Genomic DNA, 15,646 nt, shown 5'->3' with positions numbered 1-15,646 from the left:
GTGCAAACGTGCCTAAGCAGTTTCTTGGAAGCTCCACAGTTCCACCTGATCGTCAAAACTCACCCGCTCAAGAAGCCTACACCTCATACTGCATGACGCTTGACATCAGCGGTAATCCCAAGGTGTACGCCTTGGTACTCGCGGCCCGATACATAACGTTGGTGTACTCTGGAATACAGATGTCGTGGTCATTGCATGCGGAAGCTACACAATGCAGGGGAAGCAACAAATGAACTGCCAGAGGAACACAAGAAGCACACACTACTCTTAGCACTGTGTACACGTCAATGCAGACGTAAGCATTCAATTACAGGTGACAAGAAAGCTACGCGCGCATGTCTGGATCAGTCCGAAGGTCCACCACTGACATGACTCATGTAGGATGGCGTTGCACCGTGCCTGGACATCGACTTGCGGTACACTCATTCTCTTGTGCTTCGCGGTACCGCGCGGCGACACATCGCATCTAGTTCAGTCCCGAGGGCGATGGATGCGTGGGTCCAAAGAGGTCTTCTCATATTGTCGGGACCCAAGGAAGAAGTATCAGCCGCCGTTAGCAGTTTCGGACGAGCAACCCCGAATCACAACCCCACTTACGCCAAGATGCCAGACCCTTGAATCCGTTCATCGCAGCAGCAGCGTCGATTAGATGCGATTGGGTGCAGATGAATGTAGGAACGGAATGCCTGCAAAGCCCAGCTTCTCGAAGACATTTCATACTCTTTGTACCTTTTCTTCCGCTCCTTCAACCCACTTCGCTGTTTCTGTCGCTGTCGTCCCACCACCACGGTACGAGTATGGAGCAAATTCTGCAGAAACCCCGAACAGCTCCACCAAGTATTCGGCGGCTATCGAGTGTTGGGAGCACCATCGGCAGTTCCGTAGTCGCAAGCTAACAGGCCATTATTTCCCTCGGTACCCCCGCCTTACGAAGGCATGACGGAGCAGAACGTGATGGTGCAAGTAGGCGTCGTGGCTCGCGGGTTTTGATCAGATAATGATTAGATCGAAAATTTTCATCTGATAACCCACGCGTCACGCCACCGCAGACTATCATTGGCTCTAGATGTCCGCTGATGCCGGCTGATTATCGAGATAAGATTTGGAGGCCGTCTGGGTCATGCTTGAAAATGCTTAATCCCGGGGGTTTAACCACATCTGGAAAAGAACAAGCTTTGGTGCATGGTGCTAGCCGGGCAGGTGCACCGTGATATTCACCACCATTTCCGTTTTGACGGTCCACGCGAACAATTTACCCACCCAGCTGCGAGGGAGCCGACAACCGGGTGCGTCTTGACAATGCCCTGTAGTGGAGCCGCGTGGATCGGCGTTTTCTGTATATGAACCTGTACCTCGCGCGGCATCTTGTCTTATCAATCTCTTCATCTCCAACCATCACAACCCTCGCTTTTGGTGTACAACAACGCCTACGATTGCCAAGATGGGTTTCACCTTCAAGGGATTGACTAGCAGTGCATTGGTCTCTGGCAGCGCTGCTTCTGCCAATGCTGACAACAAAGACATTGCCGACGTGCCCGCTTCCTACCAAGGTCACACCAGCATGGACGTTGCTCGCCCCGATGAGAAGGTCGGCAGCCCGAGGGAGTCTGCGTTGAGCAGAGAGTCCGATGAAGAGCTGAACAAGGTTGATACCACTGCCGAGATTGGTGTGCAACAAGTTCAGGCGGCTTCAATGATCTGGAAGAAGCGTGACCTGATTCTAGCGTACATTGCGTAGGTGGACGATTTCTCAGTATTCAAGATGAGACTAACAATCTCCAGGATGTGGTTCATACAGTTCTTCACTGCCTACGCATCCAGCACTTCGAGTACTCTTTCTCCCTACGTCACCAGCGACTTCCAGAAACACTCCCTAACCGCTTTGACTACCGTTATCTCCTCCATCGTTGGTGGTATCTGGAAGCTCCCATACGCCAAGATCCTCAACATCTGGGGCCGACCTTTCGGTCTCGCTCTGGGCGTAGCCATCTACGTCGTCGGTCTCATCCTGATGGCGAGCTGCAACAACGTCAAGGCCTACTGTGCGGCACAGACCTTCTTCTACGTTGGTTCCAACAGTATCGACTTCTTCATCACTGTCTTCATTGCCGATACTTCCAAGTTGAAGAACCGAGCCCTGTTCATCTCCTATGCGTCCTCTCCGTGGCTCATTACCACCTGGATCTACGGATACGGCATCAGGGGCATTACGGCTAATGGCGGCATTGGCTGGCGATGGGCTTTTGGTATCTTTGCCATCATCGCCCCCATCGTCACCTCGCCTCTTATCATTCTGTTTGTTGTCTATGAAGGCAAGGCGCGCAAGCAGGGTCTCATCGCACCACGCCCCAGCCGCGGTAACTTTATTCAAACCCTTACCTACTACCTTCGTGAATTCGATGCCGTCGGTCTTCTGCTCTTGGCCGCTGGACTCTCGCTCTTCCTCCTAGCCTTCAACATCTACTCATACCAAGCCGAGCAGTGGAAGTCGCCTCTCATCATCTGCTTCATCGTATTCGGCGCACTCCTAGTTGTTGCATTCGGTCTGTGGGAGAAGTGGGGTGCCCCGGTCACCTTCATTCCATGGCCACTACTAAAGAACCGAACCGTCATCTTTACCTACACCATGGCTGGTTCGTTGTACGTTGGCTGGTACTGCTGGGACTCATACTTCTACTCTCTTCTCGTCGTCTTGTTCGATCAGAGTGAGGTGCACGCCACATGGATCGCCAACATCTACACCATGGGCAGCTGCTTCATTTGCATCATCTACGGAATCGTGCTACGTTACTACGGAAAACTCAAGGTCTTTTCATTCTTCTTCGGTGTACCTCTTACCATGCTCGGCGTTGGTCTTATGATCAAGTTCCGTCAACCCGATCAGAATATTGGCTACATTGTCATGTGCATGATCTTCATCGCTTTTGGCGGTGGTGTCCTGGTTACCTCCGAGCAAACCACTCTCATGGCCGTGTCCAAGCAGCAAGACTTCCCTGCTCTCCTCGCCGTGGAATCTATGATCATTTCCATCGGAAGCGCTATCGGCTCTACCGTTGCAGGTGCCATCTGGACCGGTGTCTTCCCAGCTCGCCTTGCAGCTAACCTGCCTGCGGGCGCCTTGCCAGACCTTGCCAGTATCTACGGCAGTTTCAAGGTTCAGGACAGCTACCCGGTTGGAAGCCCGACTCGCGATGCCATCAACCTCAGCTACGGTCAGACACAAAAGTACATGCTTATCGCCGCTGTGTGCGTCTACTGCATTACTCTCTTCAGCACTGCCTGCTGGCAGAACGTCGATGTCAGGACCATGAAGCAGAGGACCATTGGTCTTTTGTAGTTTTTGTTTGTGTTTCATACGAGTTGCATGCATTGCATAGGTGGCGCTTTGTTATATTGTTATTCCTTGATCCTCCTCGTTAAAAGCCTATCACGAGCAGGTAACCTTTGTATATAATGACGATGACGGTCTGATAATCATGAGAGAATTCAATGTTCAATGTTCAGTGTTCATATTTACATGTCAAACTTGTGATGAATTCAATACGCGATGTATATCAATGCTTCGTTGTATGCTCCCTACTCCTTGCTTGGGGTATCCAAGATGCTAGGCAACGAGGTTGTACGGTACAAGCACTCGTGAAGAAGAGTATTACAATGGAATAATCAGATCTACAAGAACACAGCTACGACCAAAGCCAGCGCAGTCAAGTACGCGAGGGTAGCAGTCAGTGAACTAGCAGCACCTGTAGCGGCGGTTGCTTGCGCGCTCTTCTCGTTTCCGTCAGTTGTCGTTGCAATAGGCGAGGGGGTGGCAGATCCGGATGGCGTGGCTTGGGGTCTCGCTGCCACACTTGTCGAGGAAGAAGAAGCGCTGATTACGGGCTTGCTGGGTTTCGCACTCACATCACCGCTTGCCTTGGCCATGCCAACTACCCACTTGATCACTTCCGGGTTGTGTTGGATGAAGTAGTTCAGGTGCTCGTTTACATCCTGGGGCTCGGAGCCCACGGCACAGATTGGGTCGCCGTAGTGGCAGTAGTCCAGGAAGACGTCGGAGTATTGCTGGAGGCCTTCAAGGTGTTCGGGGCTGCGCGCACTGGTGCCATCGTAATCTACACCGCGACCGACGGTGAAATTCTGGTCTTTAGAACGGACGACAGCGCCAAAGGTTACGGCTGCGACGACTATAGTTGGAGGGTTAGTAAACCGGTGTAGAGCGTGACTTATTATCAAAAAGGATACGTACCATTAGAGCCGGGAGCCGACGTAGCGTCTAGAGCCGGGTTCATGTCTTGCTCACATGCGAAGACAGAACCTCCTCCCCCACCAAGCATGTCCTGTGCCACGGATCCTCCCTGCGAGTAACCCAACACAATCAACTTGCTATCAGGGCATTTTTCACTGTATGCCTTCATCTGCGCCTGTCCGCTCTTCGCACCCTTGCCCGCAGAATCACACCAAACGCCTTGTCCCCACGCTGTGCTCTTTGCTGGGTACTCGACATCCTCGTAACCACACTCTTCTGATCCTCCTATTGCTGCGCAAATCTCCGAGGTGAGGTTGCCTAGACGGCCTGGGTAGGGCTCATCGGAGCCACGGGAGATGAAGACGTGGAAAGGCTTGCAGTCGTCCGAGTGGTATGCGAGAATTTCGGTGGAGTTACAGTATATACCTGGCGAGGGTGCGTCGCAGCGTTCTTGAGCGAGCACAAGGCTGGCACCCAGTGTGGTAAAGAGGAGGGGGATTTGCGAGACCCTCATATTAGCGTAATTATAAAGTTTGAGTGTAACGAGTGACTAATGTAAGTTGCCCTGCGTGAAAAAGAAAGGGAGTAGGCGTCTGGTACCAGAACGCGCAATTAGTAGTAAGTAGGAACCTCAGAGCCGCAGCAGACGAGACGCAGGGCACAAAGAGATATACAAGATAACGAAAGGTCAGCCCTGGAAAACGCTGACTGCCGCCGGGATCACGAAGCTCATAGGCGATCGACCCCCATGATGTAAAAGCACGGCCCCCCACAGACATCATGCATGCGCCGCAAGCTTGATTTCGCATCCTTTGAATGGGGTTGATTCGATATAGAGGGCAGCGTTTCCAGTTTCGACGAGAAAAGGTCGATTCCGCCCCGTCGGCTAGCCTAAGCCGGTAAGACCAACGGCGCCAATGCGGATTCCGGCACTGAGCCAAGCCGCCTGTGCCACAGAAAGCCACAGGAAGCGGCCTGTCTGCAGGAACAAATCTCGACTCATTCCTTGGGGCTTGCGCGTTCCCGTCATCGCTGCGGCGTTGGCGTCGAAAAAGGGGGCGGCTTCAGGCATCGTTCTGAAGGTTTTGTACTCTGATTACTATACCGCCGGTGATGCCGCAGCGCAAGCAGGGCTGCCATAGCTAACACGCGACATCTTTCCCATGTATTCTGAACGCCACACCTGTCGTGTGGCACCGAGTTCACGAGGGGAAGCTTGACTGGAACGTGCGATCGATCCGTACCGCAACACGAACGACGCAAATGCTGGGCGCCTTACGATGCCCATGGAGTAAATTTGTTTGGATGTTCGAGACCTGTGGTGCCTGAGTCGACGTTGTTCTGGCTGGCCCATGCCCACTTTTTTTCTTCTGGAGACTCCACATGCATTCCTCTAACAACCTTTCCGTTTTCCGACGCAGCATCTTCACCTCATACATTGGCGTGTTGATTCAAGAGCCCCTGGATGTGTCCAAGTGCTCGAGTGCCGACAGTTCCGCATCCCCAGACTTGTTGGCGAAGACGCGCGTATGATGAGCGAGACTACCACCTACCTCTGGCTCTTCATCTCTCCCTCGCGTTGCTATGTTACTGACATCGAACGTGCATTCCAAGCGCATACGTCCTCACAGATATTCAGGAGAATACATGAGGAAATCAGGCGAGACTGGTGGTGCGCAAGGCAGGAACGTGGCGGATGCCGATGGCGATACCCGCCTACCCGGCTTGACTGAGGCAGCAAGTGCGTCCCCTGACATCCCCGTATCTCAACTTCTGCTCCGTCAATCTGCTACATGCCGTCTCTTTCCATCTTCCCCGCGTCTTGCTGTGGCATCCAAAATGCTCTCATCACTAACATCACTAGTGTGTGAATTTGTGACATGGCGAATCCTCTCTTCCACCATCTCCTCTTTACGTAGGATCTCACAGTTTCATCTTCACTTTTACCTCGTCTCGCTCGCTGCCAGAAATTTCCTCCAGTAGATTTAATTATTTCACGGTGCTCAGTCTAATCACCCAGCGTGTGTTGTATTGTGCATGCAGCTAACGTCAGACGAACATGCTGCGAAGGGTTGTTAAGGAGACTATCATGTATCGTTGAATCTACACAGCATTGAGCATGCTGTATACAGGTATAGTATACATACAATTCTTTCGAGAAAACGTGACGATAGTGAGTCACTGTACTGGGTATGAGGCTATTCTTTATTGGAAAGTCTGGAACAAAGCATGAATTCTGCCATAGTGAAAGATCGCGCAAGCTCGACGATACATAGTCAGGAGACCCATCTCCCAGCCTTCTTGGGCTTCTGCCTCGTCTTATGACCCATCTGTTTGCGCACACGGGCTTTCCCGCTGCTGCTTCTGGCGTTTCACTGCCCTATATACCAAAAAGTTCGTCATAATCTTCCCCATTCACTTGTATTCGCTTTCATTAACGACTCCAAGATCCCGACCATTACCTTCTGCCAAGCGCTGCCTTCCTTCCCTCTTCGATATAACCCAATCCTTCCCACACTTCTAACCAAATCTCTTCCACGCGAACTTCCTCAACTGCAATCAACTTGCAATCCTGATTCGCCTGCTCACGATCCAGATTGATTAACAGCTACACTACGACTTTCAGTCTCCAAGTCATTCTCAAGACCAATATTTGCCTACACTTTATTCAAACCAACCACACCCACTGATAAGTCAAAATCGCATCATGGCGCCCATCCGCGAGACTCTTCGCAACACGGCGAGCCGTGTAGTAGATGTACTGAAGCAGAAGGCTTACGTCCATTATCAACACGGATGCCTGAAGCTCGAGACTAATGCTCGCGTCCTCAAGGTTTGTCTTTCCCTCCAGGCATCACTCAGACAGCATCTAATCGTTTACAAAGCAATCCATTGAGAGCACTGCCCCTTATCTGGTTCTGACTGGCCTGAGCAACGTCTGTGCTAGCTCCAATCGTGCTCCACTACCACCGCCAAGCAAGGTTCGTGACTTGACTCTTACGAATGGACGTACAGCGACTAACCCCTGGCAGAAGCAGCAGACTTCTCGCACCTCAACCACAGGACGTATCGAGAAGCCAAAGCGTCATGTCTCCCCCGCAGAGCGAGATTTCCGGTGGTATGATATGAAGATGAAGAGGGAGGCTTCCGAGATGGCGCGCGAGAAAGAGATCCGCCTCCGAGAGGAGCAGTTGAAGATGGCAGAGGAGAAGAAACGAAAGAAAGAGCTTCGCGCTTCATCCGATCAGTGGGCGGTGGATCGTCATATGAGTATCAAGGCGTCCCGCTCTCAGTGGACGCCGCCACCACCGCCGCCATATGTGCCCGAAAAGTCACCCTACAGTGACGAATTTTACGCGAATCAGACCCCTGAGGAGCGTCACAAGTTCATCCACGAGAGGTTGACCAATATCCTTGGCGAGGAGAAGATGAAAGCTCCGATCCTTCCTTCTGGTCACAATCCTATAGATCCCGTCATTGCAGAGCATAACAAGCGTGTAGCCACTGAAAGTATCATCGACGCATTCGAGTCTCGACGTGCTGAGATTCAACGCCGCGTTGATGAGCAGGTGTGGATGGCTCATCAAGCACACAAGGCTTACGTGAGGACAGAGGTTCTCTGGAACCACTACCACAACATTTACCAGGGGCGCATCAACAGACTTGCCATGTACACTGGCGAGATGGGCGACAACATCGATCTTTTAGACAACGCCATCGCAAACAACGATGTGTGGGAGGTGGCCAACACCGTTCAATTCTTGACCCAGCAGATCTTTGAACCCGTCCTCGGCCTGCTACAAGAGTGCGACCACGAGATTCCACTGGCTGTAGACGATGCCCAGAAGCTCAAGGCTATTTGGCCTCTGGCGCGTCTCGAGGAGGTCTACGGGTATCTGGTGAGCAAGGCTGATGGTCTCGAGCCCCAGGTCGTCTTCATGGCTCAGCTTATTGAGGCCATCGCCCATCGGATCAAGAATCCGACACCGCTTGTGAACCCTCTTGAGCAAGAACAGCAACCGACCAACAACTTTTGCGCCGATCACGGCTATACAAACACCAATATAGCAGCAAGCCCTAAACCTATTTCTGACAATGGAGCTTCTGTATTAGGTGCTGCTCCTGAAGGAGGATTTTTGATCCGTGGCAGAGCGTCTACATCAGGTGTTGATCCCGATGACTACGTCCCGGGCGCTGCCACTTCCGCACCCGCAGGCTCTGGCATATCTAAGCTGACTGCTGCAACCCTCGCAAAAGCTGCTGACAATCAGCTGGCCTGTCGTTCCGCTGGTTCCGAAATCCCGTCCATTACCGTTGAGCCAGTAGACAGTGTCGCGCGGCAAAACGTCATCCATTACATTTCGACCGACAATATGGTCCTCGAAACAGAGATCCAGGACATGTTCCGCAACAACGAGATCAAGAGCAATCATCGCCGTGCAGTCAAGGAGTGTATTGATGGTCTGTTGAATGCCGCGAACGGTGAAGAGAGTATCCTCGGCTCTATGGATGCCGGACACTACCGCTCACAGATTGAGAAGTGCGTCACGAGGACTGACGCTCTTCCTCTGAAGATTCGTCAGAACAAGGATACTCAAGCTCTCAAGAAGCTTTGTGGCCGTGCGCTGAAGATCTGGGCGATTCATGATTAGCGTGAGAGTATGGACATCTTTTGAGAATGACTCACGTCTCACCATGCATCATAACACACACAACATGAAGAGAGAAGGACAGAACTCTGAGGACGGCGAAAAATCAGACACGAAAGTCACTTTTCTCACGAGCCTACAACACAACACCCCCACACCACGACACCACGACACCACAACACTCACTGTAAACGAAGGCCATCTTTGACGTGGACTCAAGCTTCCTTCACAAATTCACGCCATTACGACACCATGGCTCACGATACTACGACCACGACCACCTCTCCCTCTTCATCACACAGGAGAAATGCAATCGATCTCACAGTGTTTTCAGCGAGCAAGCGAGCAAGTTTTGCTCTTTTTTTTTCATTTCGTGGTTTTACTTGTTGAGCACAAATGCTCGACCCTGCCCTCTCATCACGAGATATCAAAGTTTCTCGTGATGCATTTGCAGTACGTACTACCAGCTAGCGCGTCCTTTTCTTTGTTGATTCCAATGATACCCTTTCGTCGAGCACATTTGCTCGACCTCGTATAGTGTCCTTTTCAGCGTTGATGATTTCCGCTAATGTCTGTCGTCATCCAACAGTCAAGACTCGTACCACATGCGACACGAATATATATTTCTAGAGTCAAATCCCTCATAGTAATGAAAAGTTTATCTTGTTTGAACGAGTCTTTGTGTGCTTGAGGAAAAACGCTGAGTAGACGAGGGTCTTAAGGTGGTGGCTGTATCACATGTCAGAGGTTTGGGATACCCTGCAGTACAACTCGCTCCGACATTCGCATCGCACAATGTTAATCTCCGGTATTGATGGTTCAGTATCATATTAGCAACACGACATTCTGATGCGTCCAAGAAGATATGAATGCGATGGGAACAAGGCGAAACAGTGAAATTGGTGGCTGCATAAGAGCATGCTGAAAACGCGCTAGTGGCCCCGGATCCCGGTCGCGTTCCGAAGTAGCTTGGGGGAGCGCCATCCTTCTTCCAACAACTCCGTCGCGCCATGAACAGCCATCCTTCGCCCATAGAGCATATGGACGTCGAAAGGAGGTCCTCGTCGCCCAAGCGCAAGAAGGTCCGCCAAAAGTACGCGCCCAAGGCATGTAAGTCGCGCCTTCCGCTCTTGCAACTTCCGCTCGGCATCTCTGGAGCTTCCTATGCAGCATTCCGATGGTTCCGTAGTGGTTCGACGCAGCTTCGCGCGACAAGACAACGGTAACATGCCATGAGCCGGCTGACAGACGGATCTAGGTGTATCATGCAGACGGTCGAAGCTCAAGGTACGTTGTCTCGGTATACTGCCCGACTCATTTTTCGATGTGTCGCTCCTTCCTTTTCTGTGCGATAGTGTTCCTTCCGCAGCTAGGAAAGACGCAATTCAGACGGCAACAGCACTCGGAGGCAGCATCACTAACCAAAGCAGTGCTCTGGTGAAAATCCATGCCAACGATGCATGGACAACGGCAAGCGCTGTTTCTTCTCTGAAGACCAGACAGCGGCAGAAGCCCTGCAAAACCTCAGTCGACCGACGCCCGCCCTTCAGTCGCAAGCCTCCAACACCAGCGGAAACGGCAACAGCATACCACGAAGAACTCTGATGCCATCTGAAAATGGCACGGAGCGGAGGGCGAGCGATGCCAGTACACGCGGCATGAGCATGGAAGCACGCATGGCCCGCATCGAGGCTATGATGGAGGCTCTCATGCGCGACCGAGGCCTGGCCATGACACCAATGGGCAGTATAGAGCGCGAAGACAACGGCAGTGATGGCTTTCGGGGCGACGCCGCCTTGTCTGTCCCGCCGCTGGACCCCATCAACCCAGCCCTCGCCTTCATGGGACAGCCCTCCCTCTTCTCACACGAGCCGTCAGACTCAGGAAACTCGGCTCTGCCAGGCCCTGGCCATGCATTTAATGGCGAGCCACCGCATCTCATACAAGTGGGCAACAAGAAGTTGCCCTACCCCAGCCCGGCCGATTACCAACAGTACCTAGCCTCATTCTTCACCGACATCCACCTGTCTCATCCGTGCATAGATGAATCCGAGTTCCGCGGTCGCAGCGAACACATGCTAGCGAGCACCACCATACCCCTACAAGACCACCAGTTCCTCGCGCTGAATTATAGTATCTTTGCTTGTTGCGATATACTGCTCAATGTCGCGCCAATCGATACTGGCAAACCCAAAGGCTGGCGATGGCTTGAGCTGGCCGACGACCTCGTCGATAAGAGGTCACTACTGAACGGAAGTCCCGATCTGACACTGATACAATGCGTACTATTTCAGGTAAATTTCTGGACATCCAAAGCTTGGTACATGAGAGTTGACTGTCGCAGGCTATATACTATTCTTACGCAGATATGCCCGGTCCGGCTTACAACACTATCGGTGCCGCTGCCAGACTCGCGTTCCAGTCGTCTTTGCATCAGCAGTCTACATGGACAAACATCACAACCGCACAAGCATACGAGCGTATCTGCACATTCTGGAACGTTTTCGTACAAGACCGCTTCATCTCATTGACCTTCGGACGCCCGTATACAGTCCATGAGACTGACATCCAAGTTGAGGCACCCGCAGATCTGTCCGAAAGGGTGAGTAAAGCTCCTATTTAGTCTTGCGGTCATCGTTTCTCACTATCTTTAGGCGATGCTATACAAGGCTGATGAGATCGATCCAAGACGTTTCATCGATCACTATATTCACTACATGATACTCTGGGCACGCTACGCTGATAACAATATTGACGGTCGCAGCCTCGATGGCGCGACGCAGGAGATCATCGACAGGCAGATCTCATACTTCCTCGAGCAGGATTTGCAAACACTCGAAATCCCGCATGCCCAATCAGTTGGTGCAACCGTTCCGCCCCTAAAAGTTTTCGTTACCCAGAAGAAGACCGACTTCGTGCTTTGGGGCTTGCGCTCCGTCATAACCTCCCTCCAATACGACGACAACCATGCTTCTCACTTCAGCAATCTTGCAGTCTTTACTATCAGCCGAATGGCCACGTTTGCTCAAGACATTCGACAGCCTTTCAGCCTTCGACACCGCATGGTGTCATCTCTCTCGAATGCTCTACTCGTTCTTTGCTCTCTCCTTGTACGAAACGTCGCTGGGAGGAATCAATCCCATATTGAAGCTTTTCGCGATGCTTTGGCCTTGCTACGTGATCTCGCATATAGTCTCCTATATGCGAAACGTGTCCTATCTGACTTTGAGAGTCTCGTTGACGTCGTCGAGGAAGTCATTGACGGAAAGGCTGTGCCGGGGAATGTCGCAGAGCTGTTCCCCTATAGATCTGCGATCCCTCCTTTCCGCCTACCACGTGCCCCAGGAACAGTGAGAGGTATCGAGGGGACTCATGCGGCCGGTAATGGTAATGGTAACAGTAACGGACCTGGTGAAAATGGATGTGGCGTTTTGTGGCTCTAACGGTCGGCGTTCTACGTGGTCTGAGGGGCATGTTACTCCTTGTATAACAGCGGTCTTGCATAGATACCCACTGCCTCAGCACAGGCTAGGAGATGGCGTTTGGAGTTATTACATCTTCATTTCTTACTTATCTGCTTTCACCTGTGACATGTGTTGGACGGTTGCGTTGCTCACACTACATCCACTCCTTAACTTTTCATACGAAAGTTGCTCAAATTCTGATCGATAACGTCGTGCAGGCACAGCGGAAGCAGAACCAGCGCAGGGAGACATGATAGAGCTAGACAACGACGATAATGATGTCCACAAGAGGAAGAGGAAGAGGCGACCTCGATGGAAGTATAGCTGCTTCAACGACCAATTCGAGCTCTCTAAAGCGATGCTCAGGATCGTAAAAAATTTGACGTAGCCCAGATGGTGCTAAAAATGGTCTGCCAAATACAACTGACCCTTCGCTTTCCTGAAGAAACCTGGACACCTGCCCAGATATACGCATCGCCATGATCGGTGTTACAGTCACCAACAATGCACTTTCATGTAACACACAGCTGGATTATTACCATAAGAAGCAAATTTCTGCAACCCGACCACTTCGACCGAGCCGAAAATCTGATCAATAGCCAGACAGTGCGAGAAGCATACAACTGATCCATACCATCAGCCCATGATTGAAGAACAAAAGGCCACCAAGCTGAACAACGATCTTGAGAAAGGGGAGATCAAGACACAATCAAGAGAAAGACAAGATGAAGGAAAGACCACCGTACTAGATCGTCTCAATAGTGTTGATATGTTTGCTTGCTACATGGATTTAGGCTCGACAGACCAAGGGCATCTGTTACGACTTTGAGGAGCGTATAGAGCACATGGATGAGCAAAACCTTGGAAAGATTGTCAATGAACACCAAGAGTACCTCTTAGGTAGAACAATCTATCAGTAGAGCCTGCTCTCTTGGTTTTCCATCCCAGCCGGTACTACCTGCTTGCAGGCATGCGCATTCTCTTAGTCTTGGCCCGTATGGGAGAATTCCGTCGTCTCCTGGTCTCCTTTTGCTTGCAATCTGTTCACTAGCTGTAGACGGAATCTTCTTTTGACCACCTGTTCTCAACGGCCCGCTAAGATGCCCTTGTACCAACAGAATGAGGAGCTGGGAACAAATCAGGCTAATGCAGTAAGTAAAGAGCTGAAAGGATACACGACAACAGAGACGGTCAAGATGGCGGCAACCGAGTAAACTTGGAGACAATAGCTCTCGTCGCTTGGACGATAGCTACGTGAAGAGGTAGCCAGAAGAATACAATGCGTTGCGTGCGATACGCATACAATTGGATCTTGTGTTATGAGAATGCAGTTCCACTGCTGTGGTTGGGTTGTGCAAACAAACTCGTTCGTGCTGTCCGGCAACAGTTTTGTCTCTTTATAATATACAGCTAGCAACTACTTAACTAAGCCTCCATATACTCATCATGCTTTTGTGTACACCTGGGGACGACGCAAGGAAGTTAGGGCTCGATATCACAGCCTACAAAATTGCCAGTGCGAGAGCAGTGAAAGTCTTCTGTGCTGACAGAAGTATGTCTAACAAGACTTGATGCTTGATTTTCCTGCGCTGAAGGGACCAGGTTCTTCACACAGTAAAGAAACACAGTTTACACTGATTCAGTGACAAGGAGACTATCTCTTCTCATCCTCATGGTAGTCCTCATAAATGCGCAACCAGATACATGTCAAAAATGCTTCTGCCAATGGAGTCTAAGAGAATAGAGGGAACTCATCAACATCTTATAACAGCACATAACTAAATGCAACTAATGGCAACAGGCAAACATACTGCTCCCAAGGATCAAAAAAGTTCAACTGTCGAAAGTCTTCATGAAGCCACCCAAGACAGTGGCTACTCTCATGTCCAGGAGAACTAAAGTTCTGAGGCTGGCCTGAATACCTGAGGGAGAGCATCGTACAACACCGTTCGATGTTGTGGTGGTCGTGGTGGAAAGATAGCGAGCCCAGATGTGGGGGCAAAAAATATCCTTCACCGCCACCACCACCACCAACACCCCCTTTTCAGGACAGTACCAAACGGGAGCAAAAGGAAAGCCCGACGTGGGGGTCGAACCCACAACCTTGAGATAACCAATCGAGTCTGATTAGGACGTGAAAGCTAAGAGTCTCACGCTCTACCGATTGAGCTAGCCGGGCAGATGCTGTTTTGATGTGTATTTCTTGATTTGGATAATTCATAAAGAAGATGAAACGCAGATTTAATGCATGCTGTCGAGAAACAGATCATCGTCCGTCTCTACGTACAAGACTTGAAGGATTGGGAAGGTCTAACGATGGATTTTTTTCGCTAACATGAAAATTTCACTCCACCAATGATATTCGTCTATAGCAACGACTATGTCCATACGCGAACCACAATACCCATGCACATGGCAATTCTCCAGACACCCAATACGTGCGTACATGATTCGAATTAGGTTGTACCTAGAAGCCCATGCACATGCGTTCTGCCCGAAAAAGTACCTAGTCCCAGGCACAGTACACCTAAGCCCTAACGCATCCTGCCTTCACTATCACCACGCACTGGCATGCACGTCCACTCTTCCCCTGTATGTAAAGAAAAATATCCACGTCGTAACAATACCTCAACATTTCAAGAATCAGCACTATCCCCAAAGGCAGCCCTGCTACCGATGCGATCTGATTCTATTCAAGACAGCAGCGAGGCCAACAAGGAGACCCACATCGGAGCCCATGCGCGTACCCGCAGAGCCTCAACACCTCCTCCGACCCCCGATCGCAGCCGCCTGGATATTGTGTCACATCGTCTCACATGCGGCAGAGGCCATACGCCGTGAGTGTTCGATAGCGTCGCCGAAGTTTGAAGATTTGAAGAAACCCAGCTAGAGCTTGTCATGTCCATAGTCCAGCCAACCAGCCAGCCACGCCCGAATAGAACGACGGTTCGTCATGAGCAAGTATCTGTATTAGGTTGCCACTTTTATGATTCCCGGCCGGTGAACCTAGCACGCAGAGGTGTAGAGGATAGTTCTTCTTCTCGAAGCAGCGCTAATGTAAGGTCTAGAAGGCGAATAGCGCACGCGATCATTCTCGGAAGGTTTTGCATTGGTTGCCTAATCTGTAGAATTGTATAGCTGCCGTTTTTTTCGATACGCCGAACTGGATGTCTGAGCGTAGTCTTACATCGGAGGTTGGTAACATCGGTGATTGCGCTGACACGAGGAGGGGGCTACAGAATTATCCCTCCTAGAGAAGCGAGCCTCCAAAGTCTCGACTATCGACT

General features: G+C 51.0%; 4 protein-coding genes across 4 annotated transcripts; 3 read left to right on the top strand and 1 right to left on the bottom strand.

Moving 5' to 3' along the window:
• Window positions 1-1,441: 1,441 nt before the first annotated feature.
• GT037_006421 (siderophore iron transporter mirb) lies at window positions 1,442-3,337 on the top strand (the record flags this gene model as incomplete). Its single annotated transcript, XM_038931468.1, has 2 exons — window positions 1,442-1,734; window positions 1,783-3,337. The coding sequence occupies 2 exons, from the start codon at window positions 1,442-1,444 to the stop codon at window positions 3,335-3,337; spliced, it is 1,848 nt and encodes a 615-aa protein (XP_038785965.1).
• Window positions 3,338-3,669: 332 nt separating this feature from the next.
• On the bottom strand, window positions 3,670-4,760 carry GT037_006420 (carbohydrate esterase family 5 protein; the record flags this gene model as incomplete). Its single annotated transcript, XM_038931467.1, has 2 exons — window positions 3,670-4,184; window positions 4,247-4,760. The coding sequence occupies 2 exons, from the start codon at window positions 4,758-4,760 to the stop codon at window positions 3,670-3,672; spliced, it is 1,029 nt and encodes a 342-aa protein (XP_038785964.1).
• A 2,193-nt stretch (window positions 4,761-6,953) lies between these two features.
• GT037_006419 (uncharacterized protein) lies at window positions 6,954-8,898 on the top strand (the record flags this gene model as incomplete). The annotated part of the gene is made up of 3 exons (XM_038931466.1): window positions 6,954-7,079; window positions 7,132-7,227; window positions 7,279-8,898. 3 exons carry the CDS (start codon window positions 6,954-6,956, stop codon window positions 8,896-8,898), a joined length of 1,842 nt encoding a protein of 613 aa, XP_038785963.1.
• Window positions 8,899-9,905: 1,007 nt separating this feature from the next.
• On the top strand, window positions 9,906-12,747 carry GT037_006418 (uncharacterized protein; the record flags this gene model as incomplete). The annotated part of the gene is made up of 6 exons (XM_038931465.1): window positions 9,906-10,005; window positions 10,154-10,182; window positions 10,326-11,189; window positions 11,240-11,497; window positions 11,550-12,288; window positions 12,578-12,747. The coding sequence occupies 6 exons, from the start codon at window positions 9,906-9,908 to the stop codon at window positions 12,745-12,747; spliced, it is 2,160 nt and encodes a 719-aa protein (XP_038785962.1).
• Window positions 12,748-15,646: the final 2,899 nt, after the last annotated feature.

Source organism: Alternaria burnsii (assembly GCF_013036055.1).
Source record: "Alternaria burnsii strain CBS107.38 chromosome Unknown 752, whole genome shotgun sequence".
NCBI lineage: Eukaryota > Fungi > Ascomycota > Dothideomycetes > Pleosporales > Pleosporaceae > Alternaria > Alternaria burnsii.
Note: the sequence above shows the minus strand (reverse complement) of the source record. Positions and strands in the feature narration are given on the sequence as shown.